Source organism: Muscardinus avellanarius (genome assembly GCF_963383645.1).
Source record: "Muscardinus avellanarius genome assembly, chromosome: 1".
Lineage (NCBI taxonomy): Eukaryota > Metazoa > Chordata > Mammalia > Rodentia > Gliridae > Muscardinus > Muscardinus avellanarius.
In genome coordinates, this window is record NC_137786.1 from 150,228,555 (window position 1) to 150,246,343 (window position 17,789).

Sequence of the window (17,789 nt, forward strand, 5' to 3'; positions counted from 1 at the left end):
CTGCTATGAAAATGGGTATGCATATGTTACTATAATTCTCTGATTTCAAAACCTCAGGAAAAGGAGTGGTATATCCAGATCATATGGTGGATCCATTCCTAGTTTTCACACTGATCTCCAATGCAGCTGAACTAGCTTGCACTCCCAACACTGTAAAACTGTTCTTCTTTCTCCACATCCTCGCCATCATTTGTTGTTATTTGATTTCTTTCTTTTTTTTTTTTTTTTTTTTTTTTTTTTTTGGTGGTACTGGGGTTCCTGGAAGCCCTTCTACCTCCAGGCTACACTCCCCGACCTATTTTTATATTTTTATTTGGAAACAGGGTCTCTTAAGCCATTGGGCTGGCTTTGAACCAGCACAATCCTCCTGTCTCCACCTCCCAAGCACAGGGATTACAAGCCTGCGCCACCACACCCGGTGTTATTTGATTTCTTTATGCTTGACACTCTGATTGGGGTTAGATAGAATCTCAGCATAGTTTTGATTTGTATCTCTCTGATGGCTAATGATGTTGAACATATTTTTATGTATCTATTAACCATTTGTATTTCTTCTTTTGTGAAGTGTCTGTTCAGTTCAGTTGCACATTTCTTGATTGGTTTATTTGTTTTGCTAGTGTAGAGTCTTTTGAGCCCTTTGTATATTCTGGATATTAGCCTTCTATCTGAGTGGTGGCTGGTAAAGATCTCCCATTCTGTAGGCTTTCTCTTTAGGTTCTTGATAGTTTCCTTTGATGAGCAGAAATTTTTTAGTTTGATGCCATCCCACTTGTTAATTTTTTCTTTAGAAAGAAGATTACAGGGGTATGCCACCATGCCCAGCTCCAACAGCCCTTTCTTTTTTTTTTTGTCTTTTTTTCATATGGTACCAGGAATTGAACCCAGACTGAATTACACCCCAAGCCTGCTTTTATTCTTTTATTTTGAAACAGGGTCTCATAAATTGCTGAGGCTGGCCACGAACCTGTGGTACTCTTGTCTCAGCTTCCCAAGTACTGAGATTAGAAGCATGTGCCATCAAGCCCAGCACAGGGTATTTCTAGACTCACTCCATATATGCATCATCAACCAACAAATTGGTTATTCTGAAAGACAACTCAAAATATTTTCGTGTATATGCATGTGCATATTCTGGTGGAGGGTAAGACAGAAGGCAGGCATTACCTTAATATAACTGGTTGATATTTTGGGTTGAACTGAGTCATATATATATATATATATATATATATATATATATATATATATATACACATACATACACACACACACACACACACACACACACACACACACAAATACACATACCCACCTTATACTACCATATGTAAAACCCTGAGACTAAGGGCAAAATAGAAGTAGAAATTAAATGTAGTGTGTGTGTGTGTGTGTGTGTGTGTGTGTGTGTGTGTGTGTGTTCTAACCTCAGTATATCAAAATGTGACCTAATTTGAAAATAAGGCCATTGGGGATATAATTAGTTTACTAGATCTGAATAAAGTGGGTCACCAATTCATATGACTGATTGGTCTCCTTACAAGAAAACACAAAGGGGAAATAGCATGCGACAATGAAGGAGACTTGAGTCAAGTAGTTAGGAACCAAGGAATACCAAAGGTGGTTAGGATTCATCAGAAACAGCAGGAGAGACAATGATAAGTATAGAAGGCCTATATTTCAATTTTATACAACTCTGTGCTAGCTTATTTATATGAAAAACTCTAGAGAAAATATGCATATATTGATTGTTTATTATGTGTTATAACTTATTAAGAAATATTCTACATAAAATTTCAAATACATATGTACAATATTAATAAAAATTAAGATTCCAAAAGAAAAAATTGCCAGCATGCTATTTTAACTTTGCCAGCCTTTTTCATTTCCAACATAATTCTAAAACCTACCCATTTAGTAGTAGTAAAATTCCATTATTCTTGCACGAGGCTATGCTTTAAGTAAAATCCTTTCTTTACTATTTCTTGAACAAAGTTTTCCCAAAATTTTTTTGCAAAAATACAATTATCTCTAAACAGGTGATAACAATTCTTCATACAACATTATTTGAAAGGCTTAATAAAACTATACTGTACAATTTATGATCTAAAGACAAATTTTTATTTTTTGTTTTAGACATGGCTGAAATCACTCATTTTTTAAGGCTTTATTTCCTAAGACTGTGGAATCTGTGACTGTATTTTAATTATCTAAATTTTCCACTGAAGTATAAATATAAGCAGTACTTACACAATACACATTTGGTACCAATATATGATTGTCTTCTTTGTGTTCTTCATCATGAACGGATATATATAAAGCTTTTTTTTGTGTTACTGAGGCCTGAACTTAGAGGCATTCTACTCCTGAGCTGCACCCTCAGCCATATTTTTATGTTTTATTTTGAAACAGGGTCTTACTAAGTTGCAGAGGGCCTCAAAAGTTGCTGAGGCTAGCCACAAACCTGCAATCCTCCTTTCTCACACTCCCAAGTATTAGGCTTACAAGCATGCACCAGCACATCTGGCTCTAAAGCATTTTTATATGAACATAACTTGCAAAACCTCAGACACCTTTATTAAATGTAGGATGTCAATTATGCATGAAAATTTTCAACATTACATATAATTGTGCCCAACACAGAGAATTATTTTTCTAAGCCAGGTAGAGATTGTAAGATGAAAAGAATTAAGAGAGAAAAAGAGACCTTAAAACATTTCTAAACTAAAGTCAGCATAAAATAAATATAAATAATTCATGTCAGTGGTCTAGCTCTTAAGCAGTATTGCACTTACCCAGAGTTTTACATGCAAACAGAGCCATGGCACTTTGTAATCTGTCTGGTCTTAGAGCCTGTACTACAAGAACCTTAAAAAAAAAGTGCAGGATATTTGTAAATGTGCTTTTCACAATAACTTTAACTAAACAATAGTTAATAGTAATTAATTAAAGTTTACTACAATATCAGTATACTTATCATTGTTCCATAGTATTTATGTTTAAAATTGGTGTAATATACCTATTACAAGACATATTAATATACCAAGACAACTCTTAAATACCCAAAGTATAACTGAAATCCATTTGCTTTCTCAAGCCTGCTTTCAAAAGAAAACATAAATTTGGCTATGTCTTCAAGATCTAATAAAGGCTAAAAGAGAGGTGAAAATAACAGGATACACATAAAACATTTCTGGTGACAGCAACTAACTCCAGAAATCCTGCCCAAAAAATCTTCAACTCACTACTGATGCTGAATCATGCATATCTAGGATATTCCTAGATGTTTAAGTTCTTATTCCTAAACGTTTCCTTCCTCCACTTCTCCCTCCATTCTTTTCTTTCTTCCCCTTTCCTTTTCTTTCTCTTTATAAGCACACTTGGTGAAAACAAATCATGTTTAAAAAAAAAAAAAAAACACAAAATGAAGACAGATCTTACAGTCAACAATCCAGAGAAGAAGTGCTAGGATCATTTCCTAAATCACAAATTCCTGGAAAGCTCTCTCTATAAGCATAGCCAAAAAAAAAAATTGAGTGGAAACTACCAATGGATTTCATCATTCTAATTTGAAATGGAATTATAAAAAATATACTTTCCTTTCAGGTCTTTTTTTTTATAGCTGTAACTCTGAAAAATGAATGAACAACCTACATAACTTGTATTTTAGGTTTTCCTAAAGGCAATTTTCTTGTCTCTTCCTTCCAAGAACTGGGATTACACGGTTGCATGGAACGCCCCACGTTCGACTCCTAGTATCACACACACATAATGTAAGAGTAGAGCCTAGATTTCTCCCTCCTCCACTTCCCAATTCATACCCTGAGCTCCTCAGACCTGGCCTGACATGGACTGAACCCTAAAGTCTCCAAAACTATGAGTGAATACATCTTCCTTCCTCTAAGTTGTGTGTGCTCAGGCTTACTGGGTTACACAAGTGAGAATGCTGGCCAACCCAGAAAGCTCTTCCTCCCATATGCCATTAAATGTTAGCTAATACTCCAAAATGCAACTTTCTTTTAAATGACTTATGAATGACAAGAGAAACATTAAGTGATAATTTTTGCATTTTGATAGCATTAAATTTTACCTGCTTACCTGAGTGGGATTGGAGGGAGGAAGAGGGAAAAACATTAAGAAACATATCAAAGTCAATCACTAAGCCAAACATGAGAAGGAGGGAGGGGAGAGAAAGTGGGGTGGGAATTGTATAAAGGCTAATTGGGTGATATGTGCATGTATGCCTCTACAATCTTGTACTCCATTAAGATGTATGACTACAATGCACCAATTAAAATTAAAAAAAAACAAATTTTACCTGCTGAAATAAGGAAACTTTCTTTGCAAGAATAGATGGAAACTCCTGTTCACACATTGAATTATGGTAATAAGTGCGCCACAGAGCTACATCTTCAAAGCAGAGAGTCTGATAAAGACTGGGCAGAGCAATCTAAAGAACAAAACAACCATATGTAATGAGCTATAAGTGAATATCTATACATGCATCTATTTTAAGAAAAACTTAAAAAGCAAATGAAAATCAATTATTAATAGATACATATCACTTCTTTTCTACTTTGTGTTTGTTTATAATATCATTTTCTAGTTCAGAAAAGTATGGTACAGTTATCTAATGTTCAAGCTGGAATTAAATGGAATTAAATCAAACATTTCTAAAGTAGTATTAGATTAATACTTAAAAAAAATCTTTTGTCTACATGAAAACAACTGTATCTAGCTATCCCCACCTTGTGGAGAATAGAAATACTGTCATTAAAATCAAGTACAAATTTCAGGAATTGCTGTGTATGAGTTCTATGTGAAACTACAAAATATGTCAGGTTTCATATCAACACCAAAAAGGACACACACTCACTTTCTCTCCCTGTCTCTATGTCTCTTTCATTTTCTCTCTGACAAAACTTTGGTCAGGCTCTGCTAAGCTCTTTCTGATGAGGCTTCAACATTATACTTCATGTGCTTCCTTGTGAAATCCAATTTTAGCAAAAACTTTACTAAGTCTGTTTAGCAAAAGTCTCTACTCTCAGTTTCTGTTCAAATTTCTTATCCCCTACCCTTAGTATATGATCATCCTAGTCAACCCTTAGCAGGAATCCTGCTAAATCAGTTTAGGCAGAAATCCCCTACCTTATCCTTGATATTTTCTCTTGAAAATTTTCCACTGACCTCCAACCCTGCTCCATGAATTTCTACATGTCCATGCTACATTCAGAATTAAATGCATTTTTATACTAAAATCTCTTTTCCAGAACTACTGCAAGTCTCTGTGTGTGTGTGTGTGTGTGTGTGTGTGTGTGTGTGTGTGTGTGTAGCTTCTGTCTAGCACTGATTTTCTGTAACAATAGCAAATCTGTAACCAAGTATATTTTTCTGATTACAAATCATTTCTGCTTCTGTTTGTGAACATACTACTACTTTTGACTCTAAATGTTCTAACCTATCTTACTACCTCAAACGTTTCTACTCGACGTTCAATATTCAGTTTAAGAAATATCATCTTTCAGAGGTTTTCCCAAGCATATTCATTCTGTCTACCTCAGTGACCCCTTCCTAAATTTTTCTTCAAAAGTGAATTACAAGAACATAAATGTAAATCTGTAAAGATGATGGATTTTCATTGAAAACATGGTTAATTCAGAAGATTTATGTCTGTAAAGTAGAACATCATATTATATAAACTTGAGTCAACAATGTAAAGATGCTGTATCCAAACATTCATTTTCATGTCTAAATAACTCAATATATATTGCCCAAATTTTATTATGTTACTAACCAAAATTAAGCAGCAAAACATTAACAACTTATGTTTCAACTTAATTATTTTCAATAAATTATCTAAGCCTGTTAGGAAAACACTGGATAGTAGTCTTTTCTTTCTTTCTTTCTTTCTTTCTTTCTTTCTTTCTTTCTTTCTGTATTGGGGATTGAACCCAGAGCCATTCTACCTTCAAGCTATACCCCAAGCCCTACTTATTATTCTTTTATTTTGAAATAGAGTCTCACTAAGTTTCAAGGGCCTCAGTAAGTTGCCGAGGCTGGCTGCAAACCTGCTATCCTCCTGTCTCAGTCAGCAAAGTTTTGGGATTACAAGCATGTGCCACCATGCCCAGCTTGCCTTTTAACTTTAATAACAATCAATATATAAGTTCTCACCATTACTAATTTAGGTGTGCTATACATTATCTAGTGATCATGTATTTGGGTAGAAATCTGAGATAAACTATATCCAGTTAGAAGGCTCTGGATGCATGTTATACACTGTGTCAAATTACAATGGCTATTATTCTTGTACCGTACCAATTATATCAGAAGGTAATTACTTGATGTGTTCTCTATAGCATAAGTTTATTCAACACAGGGTTTTGTAATATATAAAATATATTTGTCATCACACTGGTATAAAAAAACAAAGCTGGACAGTAAATAAAGCAATAAAAACAGACTTTATTCAGGGCTACTGCAACAGAGGAAAAGATGCATCACTTTAGAACAGATTTTAATTATGAATACAGCATGAGTGAATAGGAATGTGAAAGCAAAGTCAGGTGATCAGAACCACCGAGGGAATAACCTGGTGGAGGATGCACAAGCCAATTAGCCGAAAGCCAAGGATGATAGGATATGGAGGAGGGGAGATTCTGATCAAATCAGCCTAGTAGAGTTCTTCCTAATAGTAGATTTCACAAGGAAGTACACTGACGGGCCTAGAAGAAGGTTCAGAAGCTTGGCTGAAATGGTCAAGAAAAGAATCTTTGTCACTGGCACCATGAAACCACTTCCTAAGTGACCAGAAGCTAGGGATGTAGCTTAGTGGTAGAGTGCTTGCCTAACATGAGCAAAGTTCTGGGTTTGAGCCCCAGTACTAAAATCAAAACAAAACAAAACTTAGTGCTTCTTCAATGAGTTATAAACACCAAAGTGACCATAAGCAAGTCACCATCTATTTCACTGTGCCTTCATGTCTTTATTTGTTGAATGAAGTCAGTAACAGCAGCTAACTACATTTTTTTGAAATATTCAACAAGATAATCTAATTTTAAACTCAATATAATATTTTGATTATACTGGGCCTCAATAACTGCTAGCTATTCTAATTATTTTTTACCATAGGCTACTATGATAGTATAATAATTGAGAAGAAAAGCAAGAGAAAAAAGGAAGAAAGGAGATAGTTGATATATTTGGGAAGAAATATATTTGTCTTTCATTTCCCATAAAATACTTTGGACTATAATTAATAAACATAACTGGGAAGGGACAGAGAGAGAAATAATACTACATTTGGAAGACTAGACATTAAAGATTTAGAATTTCATGAAAGATTTAATAAACTAAAAATTAGGGGTAATCACAATAATTTCTTGGTATCTTTTATCTGAGAGACTTCCTATTCACAACAAAATGTCAACACTGAGCATTGAAAATTCACACATAACAATCTCAACAGAAATAACTAACAAACTATGCAAAAACTAAAATATTCATCAAATCAGAAAATAAATACCTTTAATGTTGCCACTGCCCAGCTTCTTTCCTGATCTATCCAAGATGGAAGTTGATCACGTATTCTTTGTTGAGAGTCCTTTAATAAATAAAATTATTTTCCTCAGCATATTTGTTAAAATTCAGAGTTTAAAAAATAAGAAGTACAAAATTATGTCATCTACAGAAAATGGATAAAAACAGGTAATATGCTAAGTCTCAGAAAATCAATGATCATATGTTTCCTCTCATATACAAAAACTAACACGTATGAAAAGAGATGAAGGTAGATGTGTAGAAAAACACACCAAATGCTGTGTGCTCTGGATATATATATATATATATATATATATGAGTTATTGTCTCACATCATAATGTATTCATAGTTCTAGTGACATACACACACACAGCACTTGTTGAGCTTTCCCTCAGCTGCCTCTCCACCATTACCCTTCCCATACAGAATATTGAGATTGGCATTGGTATTCTCATACGTGTGCATAAGAGGAATGGAAATGATTCCCCCACCAAAACATACACCTTCCCCTAGAACACGTCCCTGGATCAACTGGAATTTCTCCTCCATTATCTGAAGAGCCTCTTGTATCCTGACTACTCTAGCTTCAACATATTTGAGAAAACATATGACACTTCACTATCTGAGACTGGCTATTCTCACGTAACATACTGTTATCACATTGAACCTTATGACATATAGTTACAATTCACCAATAAAAAGTATATTTAAAAAAGAAAGTACAGTTGTTCTTTCTAAAAGAAGGCAATTGGCTAGATATTTTTATGAACATTAATTTGAAAAAGTATTCATTTTATATACCTTTTCTTTATATTTTACAAAACACCAAGGTAAAATTCTATGTAACAAAAGGTAAAAAGAGAAACACAGACAACTTCTGTATTCATTGTATTTAATTTTTCATGAAACAGTAGAAAAACTTAAGTATATAAGAAACTATCATAAAATTTAAATTATTTAAATTATATCTTATATTTTAGACATGATCTAGGTTCTGTATCATATTCTCAGTGTACTGATTTGAAGAATATTATCTATTATTTATTCAAATAAAAAACTACTAAAGAAAAGTGGGTTTAAATAAATTTATTAAAAATTTTAGAAAAGTAATTTTTAAAAATTTAGTAATATAAGAAAATTTTCCTAGTTATAATACAAAGTTTGATTTTCTTAAAAATTATAAAATTTTTGTTGGAACAATATACCTACTGAAGTCATATTAATTTCTTAGCACTTAATATTAGCCTTAAAAATATGTTTTCAAGGTAAAAAATATATTAAGTCTATTTTATAGTAGGGCAACAGAGGCCAGAGAATATTCTTGTATTTGAAGTATAATTTCAACAATAACTTTAAACTCCTATGTAGCAAATTATATTTCATGAAGCCAAAGCCAGAATTATTTGATCTAAAAGTGAAATGATAAGATTTTATCATAACTTACAGCTTTCCGTAACATATCTCCAACAACCACACCTGTAAATGTATCCCATTCCTACAGAATAAAAATATGAGGAACACAAAAAATATAAAATACTGCCTGGTCAACAAAATTATTTTAATTTCCGTATAAGATGTTTTACAATACAGCTTTGTAAGGACATAAAGAAAAAACCTCCTTTTTCATCTTCTCACTCCTACTATATTAATATTATAAGAATATACCAATGTATTAATAAAAACTATTATAAGTAATTTTATTAAAATAAAAATATAACTACTTTATATCTATTAGTTTCATTGGCTAAAAATTTTAATGTTTAATTCAATTAACAGTTTTTACTACCTGTAAATTTATTTTTTATATGTTGCTTCTCACTGATAGATACACAGTATGGTATGCTGAGAGTTTAAAAATTGTATATGTTAGGTAAAATCTCAGGAAAGTCCTTCCATTAACTTAGCTTTTCCTACATATTAGGATAAGGCTGCCACAAGTCCTTTTCTCAGCCACAGAATCAATATTAATTGTTATAGAATCTAATACTCTAAGAAAGTCTATGTCTTTACCCTGAGATAGCCTCAGGTTAAATAATAATGGACACTACAATACTATTTGTTTCACACTGGCCAACAAATAAGCAAAATCTATAAAAGTTTGAGAGCAATATGGATAGAAAAACTATCAAAGCAACATATTTTCTGTTAGCAGCTACCATGACCACAGCCACTACTGTTTCTATTGTAATTATATAACTGTACATAATTAGGATAGGGAATAAAATACATGAGGAAAATGTTCCTTCCTCCCACTAATAATTGATTTATATTCTAGAACAAAAACCAGGAAATATAAAGTTTTATTTTATATAAAATATTATTGATATTGATTATTGATAAATATTACTACATATAATATTATTGCTCAAAATAAAAATATTGGAGGAGGGAAATACATCAAAGCAGTAGAAATAAAAAGTAAGTTAAGAAATGCATGACAAACTACACAAGTGGGCAAGACTGGGCTGATTAAGAGGAAACAAAGAACATAGGTAGAATTATGAATGATCTTCCTTCTTTTAACTATTTGAAAGAAAAAACCCCTGACAATAGTTAAAATATGACCAAGCAGGGCTAAAAGCTACTAGGTCAAAACCATGCTGCTGCCTGGAGCAGTGGTCTATACCTATAATCCTGGTACTTGGAAGGCTGAGGCAGGAGGATAACAGGTTCAAGGCCAGCCTCAGCAACCTTGTTAGCCTCCCTACAACTTAGTGAAATCCTGTTTCTAAATATAAAATAAAATAGTGTTTGGGATGTATCTCAGGGGTAGAATGCCTCTGAGTTCAATTCCCAGTACCATCACCACAAAAAATAAAAAATAAAAAGTGCTACAATAAAAACTTATTTTTTGAACTCTCATTCTGATATAAAAAATTGCTTGCAAATGTTTTTTTTAAAAAAAAATTAGAAGGAGATCAGAGATAGATTAGTTAGATCTAGCTCAAGGGAGATTCTTTTGAAGTTTCAGAGGGTGTTATAAGTCATACCAAAATAGAGATCATAGACAAAGAAGATAAATTATACATAGAGAGATTAATATAAACCTAGGGCTCCAGGAAGCTTCTGAGAACTTCCCACCCTCTTGCTTCACCTGCTGGCTCTTGGAAAGTCAGAGAAGGTGATAAATAATGTAACTGTACACTCATCCTGTCTCACTTTCAGTTCCAGTGCTAAGGCCAGGAAAATAGCAAGGCTGAGTGTCCTGAGTAAATGGACATTAAGTTCAGAAAACTCCAGGCAGCTTGGTAAGTTACCTACATTTCTTTCTTTTCCATTACTAAAACTGGAAAATAGCATTTTATACTAAGTTTCTAGCAATAAAAGTTTAATAGGCTGATATACAATTTATAGCCTAAAGTAACTTTTAATGTAACTAAAAGCCCATCCATTATGAAATTTCCATGTAACTCTATAATTTCTTTCTTCAATTTTACTTACATTTTCTTGAAAAAGTTCAGGATGCATGCCTCGAACAAAATGCAAAGCAAACATCAACTGGTCAGCCTGCAAAGAAAAACAGATGTTGTCATGCTTTTTCTAAATTTGTGTCTTTGGCAAAGAAGGAGAAACTACAGATGAGTAAATAAAGTGACCTGACTGAGGGGGATGGGAAGGGGAAGAAGAAAAGTCCCTAATGTACATGATGTACATTAACAAACATATCAAAGTCAATCACTATGCCAAAATGAAAGGAGGGAAGGGGGAGGGAAGGGGGTGGGAATTGGGGAAGGGCTAAATGAGTGATGTGTGCATGTTATGCCTCTACCATCTTGTACTCCATTAAGATGTAAAACTAGAATGCACCAATAAATTAAAAAAAAACTACACTGAGATTCCATTTATCCCCTAGAACAACAATCAGCAAGAAGTCAAATAATAATAAATGATGGAGAGGATATGGGGAAATCAGAACTCTTCTACACTGTTAGTGAGATTGCAAATTAGTACACTGTGAAGATCAGTGAGGAAATTCCTCAGAAAACTGGGAATGGATCCTCCATGTGATCCAGGTATAACACTTCTGGGTGTTCTTCCAAAGGGACTGAAATCAGAATATTATCATAATGTATGCATGTTTATATTTACAGCAGCACAATTCATGATAGCCAAATCATGGAATCAAACTAGGTGATCATCAAGGGATGAACTGATTACAAAATTATGGGATACATACAGTGGAATTCTACTCAGCAATAAAGCACAAAATTATGTAATTTGCAGAAAAATGGATGGACCTGGAGAACATTATGAGGGATGTTAAGTGAGATTAGCCAGTTACAGAAAGTGAAAGGTCTTATGTTTTCTCTTACCTGTGTAAGCTAGGGAGCAAGGGGTTACAAGAGGAAATTTAGACAATGGAGGGGAAACCCAAGTGGAGTGAAGGAGGTCATCTAGGAAAGGTTCATTCATAGCAACATATGAACCAGCTTAGTGTAGGATTTAAGAGTGAAAAGAGGTTGTATAGTACATGGGAGCGTGGAGTATAAAGGAAATCTTTGTATTTTCTGCCTAATTTTTCTGTGAGCCTAAAACTGCTCTGAAAGTAGTCTGTTTTTAAAAAATTGCATTTGTAATTATAACATGCCAATGAGTATACAACAAATGAATAAACCCTCAAATATAAAAGTCAAAGCCAGTTATAACTCAGATGTAAAAAAAAAACAGTTACAACCAACACATATATAAAACATCTACCATGTGAATTAAAATATTGTTAGAAAGCGTAAATATATTTCAGGACAATGTGTAGTATTCTTGTGTATTAGGAAATCAGAATTCAGGCTTGGATTGAACCACTAACATGCTTATTTTATAAATTAATGGATACTGTATGATTATAACATCAATAGTTTAGGGTAAATAAATGTATAATGACTAAGATAAATAAGACAATAAAGGTATTACTTTGAATTTTTTATAATTTAGCTCTATAGTTGGTTCTTTATAATAGACATATACACACAAACTTACAAACAGTATTACTAAATTTATTTAGCCATTTTTTTCTTTGAACTGGTGAAAAATAATGTAGTCTCCTAGTATTAATGAAAATAAAGAAAGCCCCTATGATTCTCAAATTATCCACTAGCGTCTATCTGCTAATTGGTAATTATTACTATAAGGCCAAACTCCAAAATTACGTCAAAAATTGATATGCAATATTTGATTAATAAATGAATAAGCATAATTACTCATCTCCCCATCTTCTTGTTACAAAATATATTTTGACTTTAAGAATAGACATATAATTACAGTGTTGTCAATTATATCACTTCACAAATATAGATACAAGGGTACAACATGACCTAAGTAAGCCAACCATCATTCTCTTCCATGACTTTCCAAGATGGAAATAGCAGCAGAATTTCTTTGCACCATCTGTCTGGATGCTTAACTGTATTGATGCCAAAGTATTCAATAATGATATTATAAGGAATAACAATGATTCAGAAATAAGAAATAACACTATAACACTAAAGAGAGAGAGAGAGAGAGAGAGAGAGAGAGAGAGAGAGAGAGAGAATGACTTTAAGTACATGAAAGTATTATTTACAATTAAATTGAAGTAAAATTAAATGTAAATAAATTAATCAAGCTAAACAATTTTCTAAATATCTGTTAAAAAAAAACTACCAATGATCAAATTGAGCAAATTTGGGAGTATCTTTAAAATTCTTGATCATTTTAATTCAATGTCAAGTTATCTCAGTATCCTAGGGCTCTATTGGATAATATTTTAATATCAAGGGAATACACAGTAAGCAACACCTCATTTGATTAACTACATGATTAATTGGCTGAATAAAGAAAAATAAACAAAAAATGGCAGGTCACTGAGTGGTATGTCAGGTATGTCTTCCAAAGTATTATATCGTATATACTCTAGTAAATAATCAGAATAAACTATTAGATCAGGAGTAATATGAGAGAAAATTTCAAAGTCAGCTTTATACCTGAGATCAAGCTCACATTTCTAGATAAATTGGTTTATTTTGTCTGTATTCTATTACCAAGAAATCTTAAGCATCAGGTAGAATGCATTTGAATTCCAACTTCAATATCTTCTAGATCTGAGTATGAAAGGTTATTAACTCTAAATCTCTTGCTTTTTCCTTTGTAGAAGAGAATTGGTATCGGCATTAAATGACACTGTAAGGCACTTATCAAACAGCAATAGGTAACAATAATTTTCTCAAATATAGTAAAGTAATGTACTGCTAGATGATATTGGAAAGGAAATTAACTTTAAAAAATGATCCATAAATCCTATGAGTCTAAAAGAGACTAAGAAGCAGTTGAAATATAAATAATTCATTCCCTTTATTTCTATCTTATTATACTCATTTCAAATATGTTTAGCAAAAAGTATAAAGTAAGTGTACTCATATGAAGAAAAGCCCTACTTTAATCTCAAAGGAGTTGAATACAGCAAGGAACTTGAACACTAACATTTGGTCTTAAAGTTAATCACATTTTTAAGTGGGAAATTCTAGGCACATTAAACTATGCAGTCAGAAAATATATAACACTAACCACGTCAATCTAAGCAGAAGAAAATTATATTCATTATGAAGATCACTGTAGTAGCTATACATAAAAACACTAACCACGTCAATCTAAGCAGAAGAAAATTATATTCATTATGAAGATCACTGTAGTAGCTATACATAAAAATTTTTCTAAATATCAATCAGAAAACTTCTATTTTTTCAATATAAAAACATTTTGATAGAAAATATATCATAATACAAATTCAGGTGTTTGTATAATCAGGTGCTAATAATATTTTGTTTCCACCTGAACTTTATTCAGTCAATGAGCAAATTCATTTGAAAAGGTGTTAAAGGTGAGCTACACAAAAAATTTTCAGGGAGTTTGCATAAAATTTTCCCTTCAAAACCTACCATTCTCTCTGTACCCTTTCAGGCCTTTTTAAGATAACACTTCTGTGAAGAAGAAAAGAAGAAGAAGAAGAAGAAGAAGAAGAAGAAGAAGAAGAAGAAGAAGAAGAAGAAGAAGAAGAAGAAGAAGAAGAAGAAGAAGAAGAAGAAGAAGAAGAAGAAGGGGAGGAGGAGGAGGAGGAGGAGGAGGAGGAGGAGGAGGAGGAGGAGGAGGAGGAGGAGGAGAAAGCAGCAGCAGCAGCAGCAGCAGCAGCAGCAGCAGCAGCAGCAGCAAGAATATATCTCCCAATCCTCCCAATTCTTTTCTGTATATTCTTTCAGAATATTTGGAAAGTAACTGCAACAACTTTCATTATTTTCTACCTATTGTAAATGATAACTTGAAGGATGATAGACAAATTTGCTTGCTTTTACATAGTTTTATAATAATCATAAGTTTACAGGAATCAAATATGTGACTGACCTTATAACTTTATAAAATATTTAGATAACTAAAATAAGAAATTTTAAACTCTTGGAAAAAAAAAAGAATGGCATAGCTAATCATCTAAACTGAAATTGCTAAAGAGCTTTTGGCTTAGTTTATTAAAAGACTAAATTTTCTGCTACAAAACAAGTCAATCATTTTTCTGTTCCAAGTCAGCTTTCTTTCAGCCCAATGTGAGGTGAATGCTAATAATCCTAGTCCTTCTCTATTTCAAGGGTCTGTTGTTGCCATACTGCTGTCACCAGCACAGCAGCAAAATCAGCATGAGAGAAACTCTGGCAGGCAGTTTAATATTATGCTGATTGCTAAAACCCAAAAGCTTTCATAAAAATCTGAAATTAGTTCCATCTTCAGTAAGGTTAGGATGCTAAATCTTGAGAAATATATTTCTTTGCTTTATAATTAATGTGCTTTCTGAATTCTATTCACTACTGAAACTCTATCAAATGCTGAGTCAATGCTGCATGTGTTAATATTACTTAAAAACAAAAATCAATTTTACAAAAGAGATAATCCATCATCAATTAAAAATATGCCTTAAGAATTGCAAACCATTTTATTTCTTTATTATTTTAATTGTCCACAATAGAAAAATATTACTATAGGAAAAGAAATATTCAAATTGAGCATTAAAATATAAAGGAAAGTAAGCCTCTTAACCGTGCCTCTAGTGTAACAGAATATTTCGTTTAGCCTAATTTAAAAGCATTTTTAAAAGGTAAAGTGACTTCAAAAAAGTTACTCTCACTATATTCAATGGATCAACTTGGTACTAAATACTTGTCCTTCCCTATTATATTATAAAATATTTAACACAGGGCTGAAATCTCATCAGCAAAGATATTGTAAATAACACCTTTGCTATTTATAACATTTATAGTAATAAAGTAAAATAAAATATATAAAACTCAAATACAGTTATATAGTTTAGAAACAAGAAACCAATATGTAAAGCTAAATATATTGGACATAAATAAAAAGAAAGTTTTTATAGTCTTCAGACTGAAAACATTTTTCAAAAATCATATTTACTTACTACACATCTACTCTCCAAAAGGATTTAGTACAGCTGAAAATAATCCTAGTTCCATAACATTTTCATAAATCACAGCCTATTTTAGTAGAGAGCTTGGGAAGGAAATTAAAAAAAACTGTATTGTGGTAGATGAAAATGAAACTTTATAGCTTAGTATATTAACTAGAAAATAAAATTAAAACTACATTAAAAATCATTCATATCGGTTTTTGACAAAGGGGCCAAAAACATACACTGGAAAACAAAGAGCCTCTGCAACAAATGGTGTTTGCAAAACTGGTTAGCCATATGCAGAAAGATAAAAATAAACCCCACAAGTCAACTCAAGATGGATCAAAAACCTAGGGACTAGACCAGAGACATTGCAGCTCCTTGAAGAGAACATAGGACCAACACTTCAACAAACAAGAACAGGTTGATGAAAAAGCACTTGACAAAATCCAACACCCATTTATGCTAAAAAAAAAGTACTTCATAGAATCAAAATAGAAGAAACATACCTCAACATAATAAAGGCAATCTATACTAGGCCCACAGTCAGCATCATATTAAACAGGAAAAAAAGTCAAGAATTTCTCCTAAAACCAGGAACAAAAGAAGTATGTCCAATATCACCACTTCTTTTCAATATAGTACTCGAGACTCTAGCCAGAGCAATAAGGCAAGAGAAGAAAATCAAAGAAGAACAAATAGGAACAGAAGAACTAAAATTATCCATATTTTCAGATTAATGATACTATACTTGAAGATCCAACAAACCAAAAAGCTTATAGAACTGATCAACAAATTCAGCAAAATATCTGGATACAAAATTAATTTTAAGAAATCAAAAGCTTTCCTGTATGCCTACCATAAATCTACAGAAAAAGAAATTCATAAAATATTTCCATTTAAGATACCCCACAAAAAATAAAATACGTAAGAATAAACTTGACCAAAGAGAACTCTACAAAGAAAATTATTAAACAGTGAAAAAAGAAATAAAAAAAGACCTTGGAAGATGAAAAGATCTTCCATGCTCTTGGATAGACAGAATAAATATAATCAAAACGGCCATTCTTCCAAAAGTGATCTGCAGATTCAATGCAATACCCATTAAATTGCCAAGGTTATTCCTCACAGACATTGAAAAATCATTCTTCAAATTCATTTGGAATAACAACAACAAAAAAACAGAATAGCCAAAGTGTTCTCAGTAACAAAAAACACGCAAAAGGAATCACAATACCTGACTTTAAACCATAAAGTCATAGTAATAAAACAGCATGGCATTGGCACAAAAACAGGCACATAGACCAATGGAGCAAAATAAAAGACTCAGAAACAATCTGCATACTTAGAGCCAAATGATTTTTGGCCAAGGGGCCAAAAACATACACTAGAAAAAAGATAGCCTCTTCAAACCAGTTAACTGGCAAAACCAGTTAACCATACAGAGAAAAGTGGAAATAATACCCACTTTCTCATCCTACACAAGCATCAATTCATGATGGATCCAAGACTTGGAAATCAGAGAAGAGACCCTTGCAGTTCCTTGAAGAGGGCATAGGTCCAACACTGAAACACATGGATACAGGTAAAAACTTCCTCAACAAGATCCCAAAGGCACAAGAAACTAAAAGAAAAATCAACACATGGGCCTGCATTAAACCGAAGAGCTTCTATACTGTAAAGAGAACTACCAAGAACCTCACAGAGAGCCAACAGAATGGCAGAAAATTTTTGCCAACTATTACTCCGATAGAGGAATAATAGAATTTACAGAGAAATCAAGAAATTAAGCACTAAGAAAACAAATTACCCAATCAAAAAATGGACAAGTGAACT

General features: G+C 32.6%; 1 protein-coding gene across 2 annotated transcripts in view; it reads right to left on the reverse strand.

Moving 5' to 3' along the window:
• DYNC2H1 (dynein cytoplasmic 2 heavy chain 1) overlaps positions 1-17,789 on the reverse strand; it is a gene marked incomplete at both ends in the record, with an annotated part of 293,921 nt that overhangs the window by 114,167 nt on the left and 161,965 nt on the right. For both annotated transcript variants that reach the window (XM_080694845.1, XM_080694844.1), the window contains 5 exons: positions 2,790-2,862; positions 4,313-4,444; positions 7,520-7,597; positions 8,979-9,029; positions 10,976-11,041. In XM_080694845.1, coding sequence (XP_080550971.1) covers positions 2,790-2,862; positions 4,313-4,444; positions 7,520-7,597; positions 8,979-9,029; positions 10,976-11,041 — 400 coding nt within the window. The remainder of the gene's footprint in view (positions 1-2,789; positions 2,863-4,312; positions 4,445-7,519; positions 7,598-8,978; positions 9,030-10,975; positions 11,042-17,789) is intronic.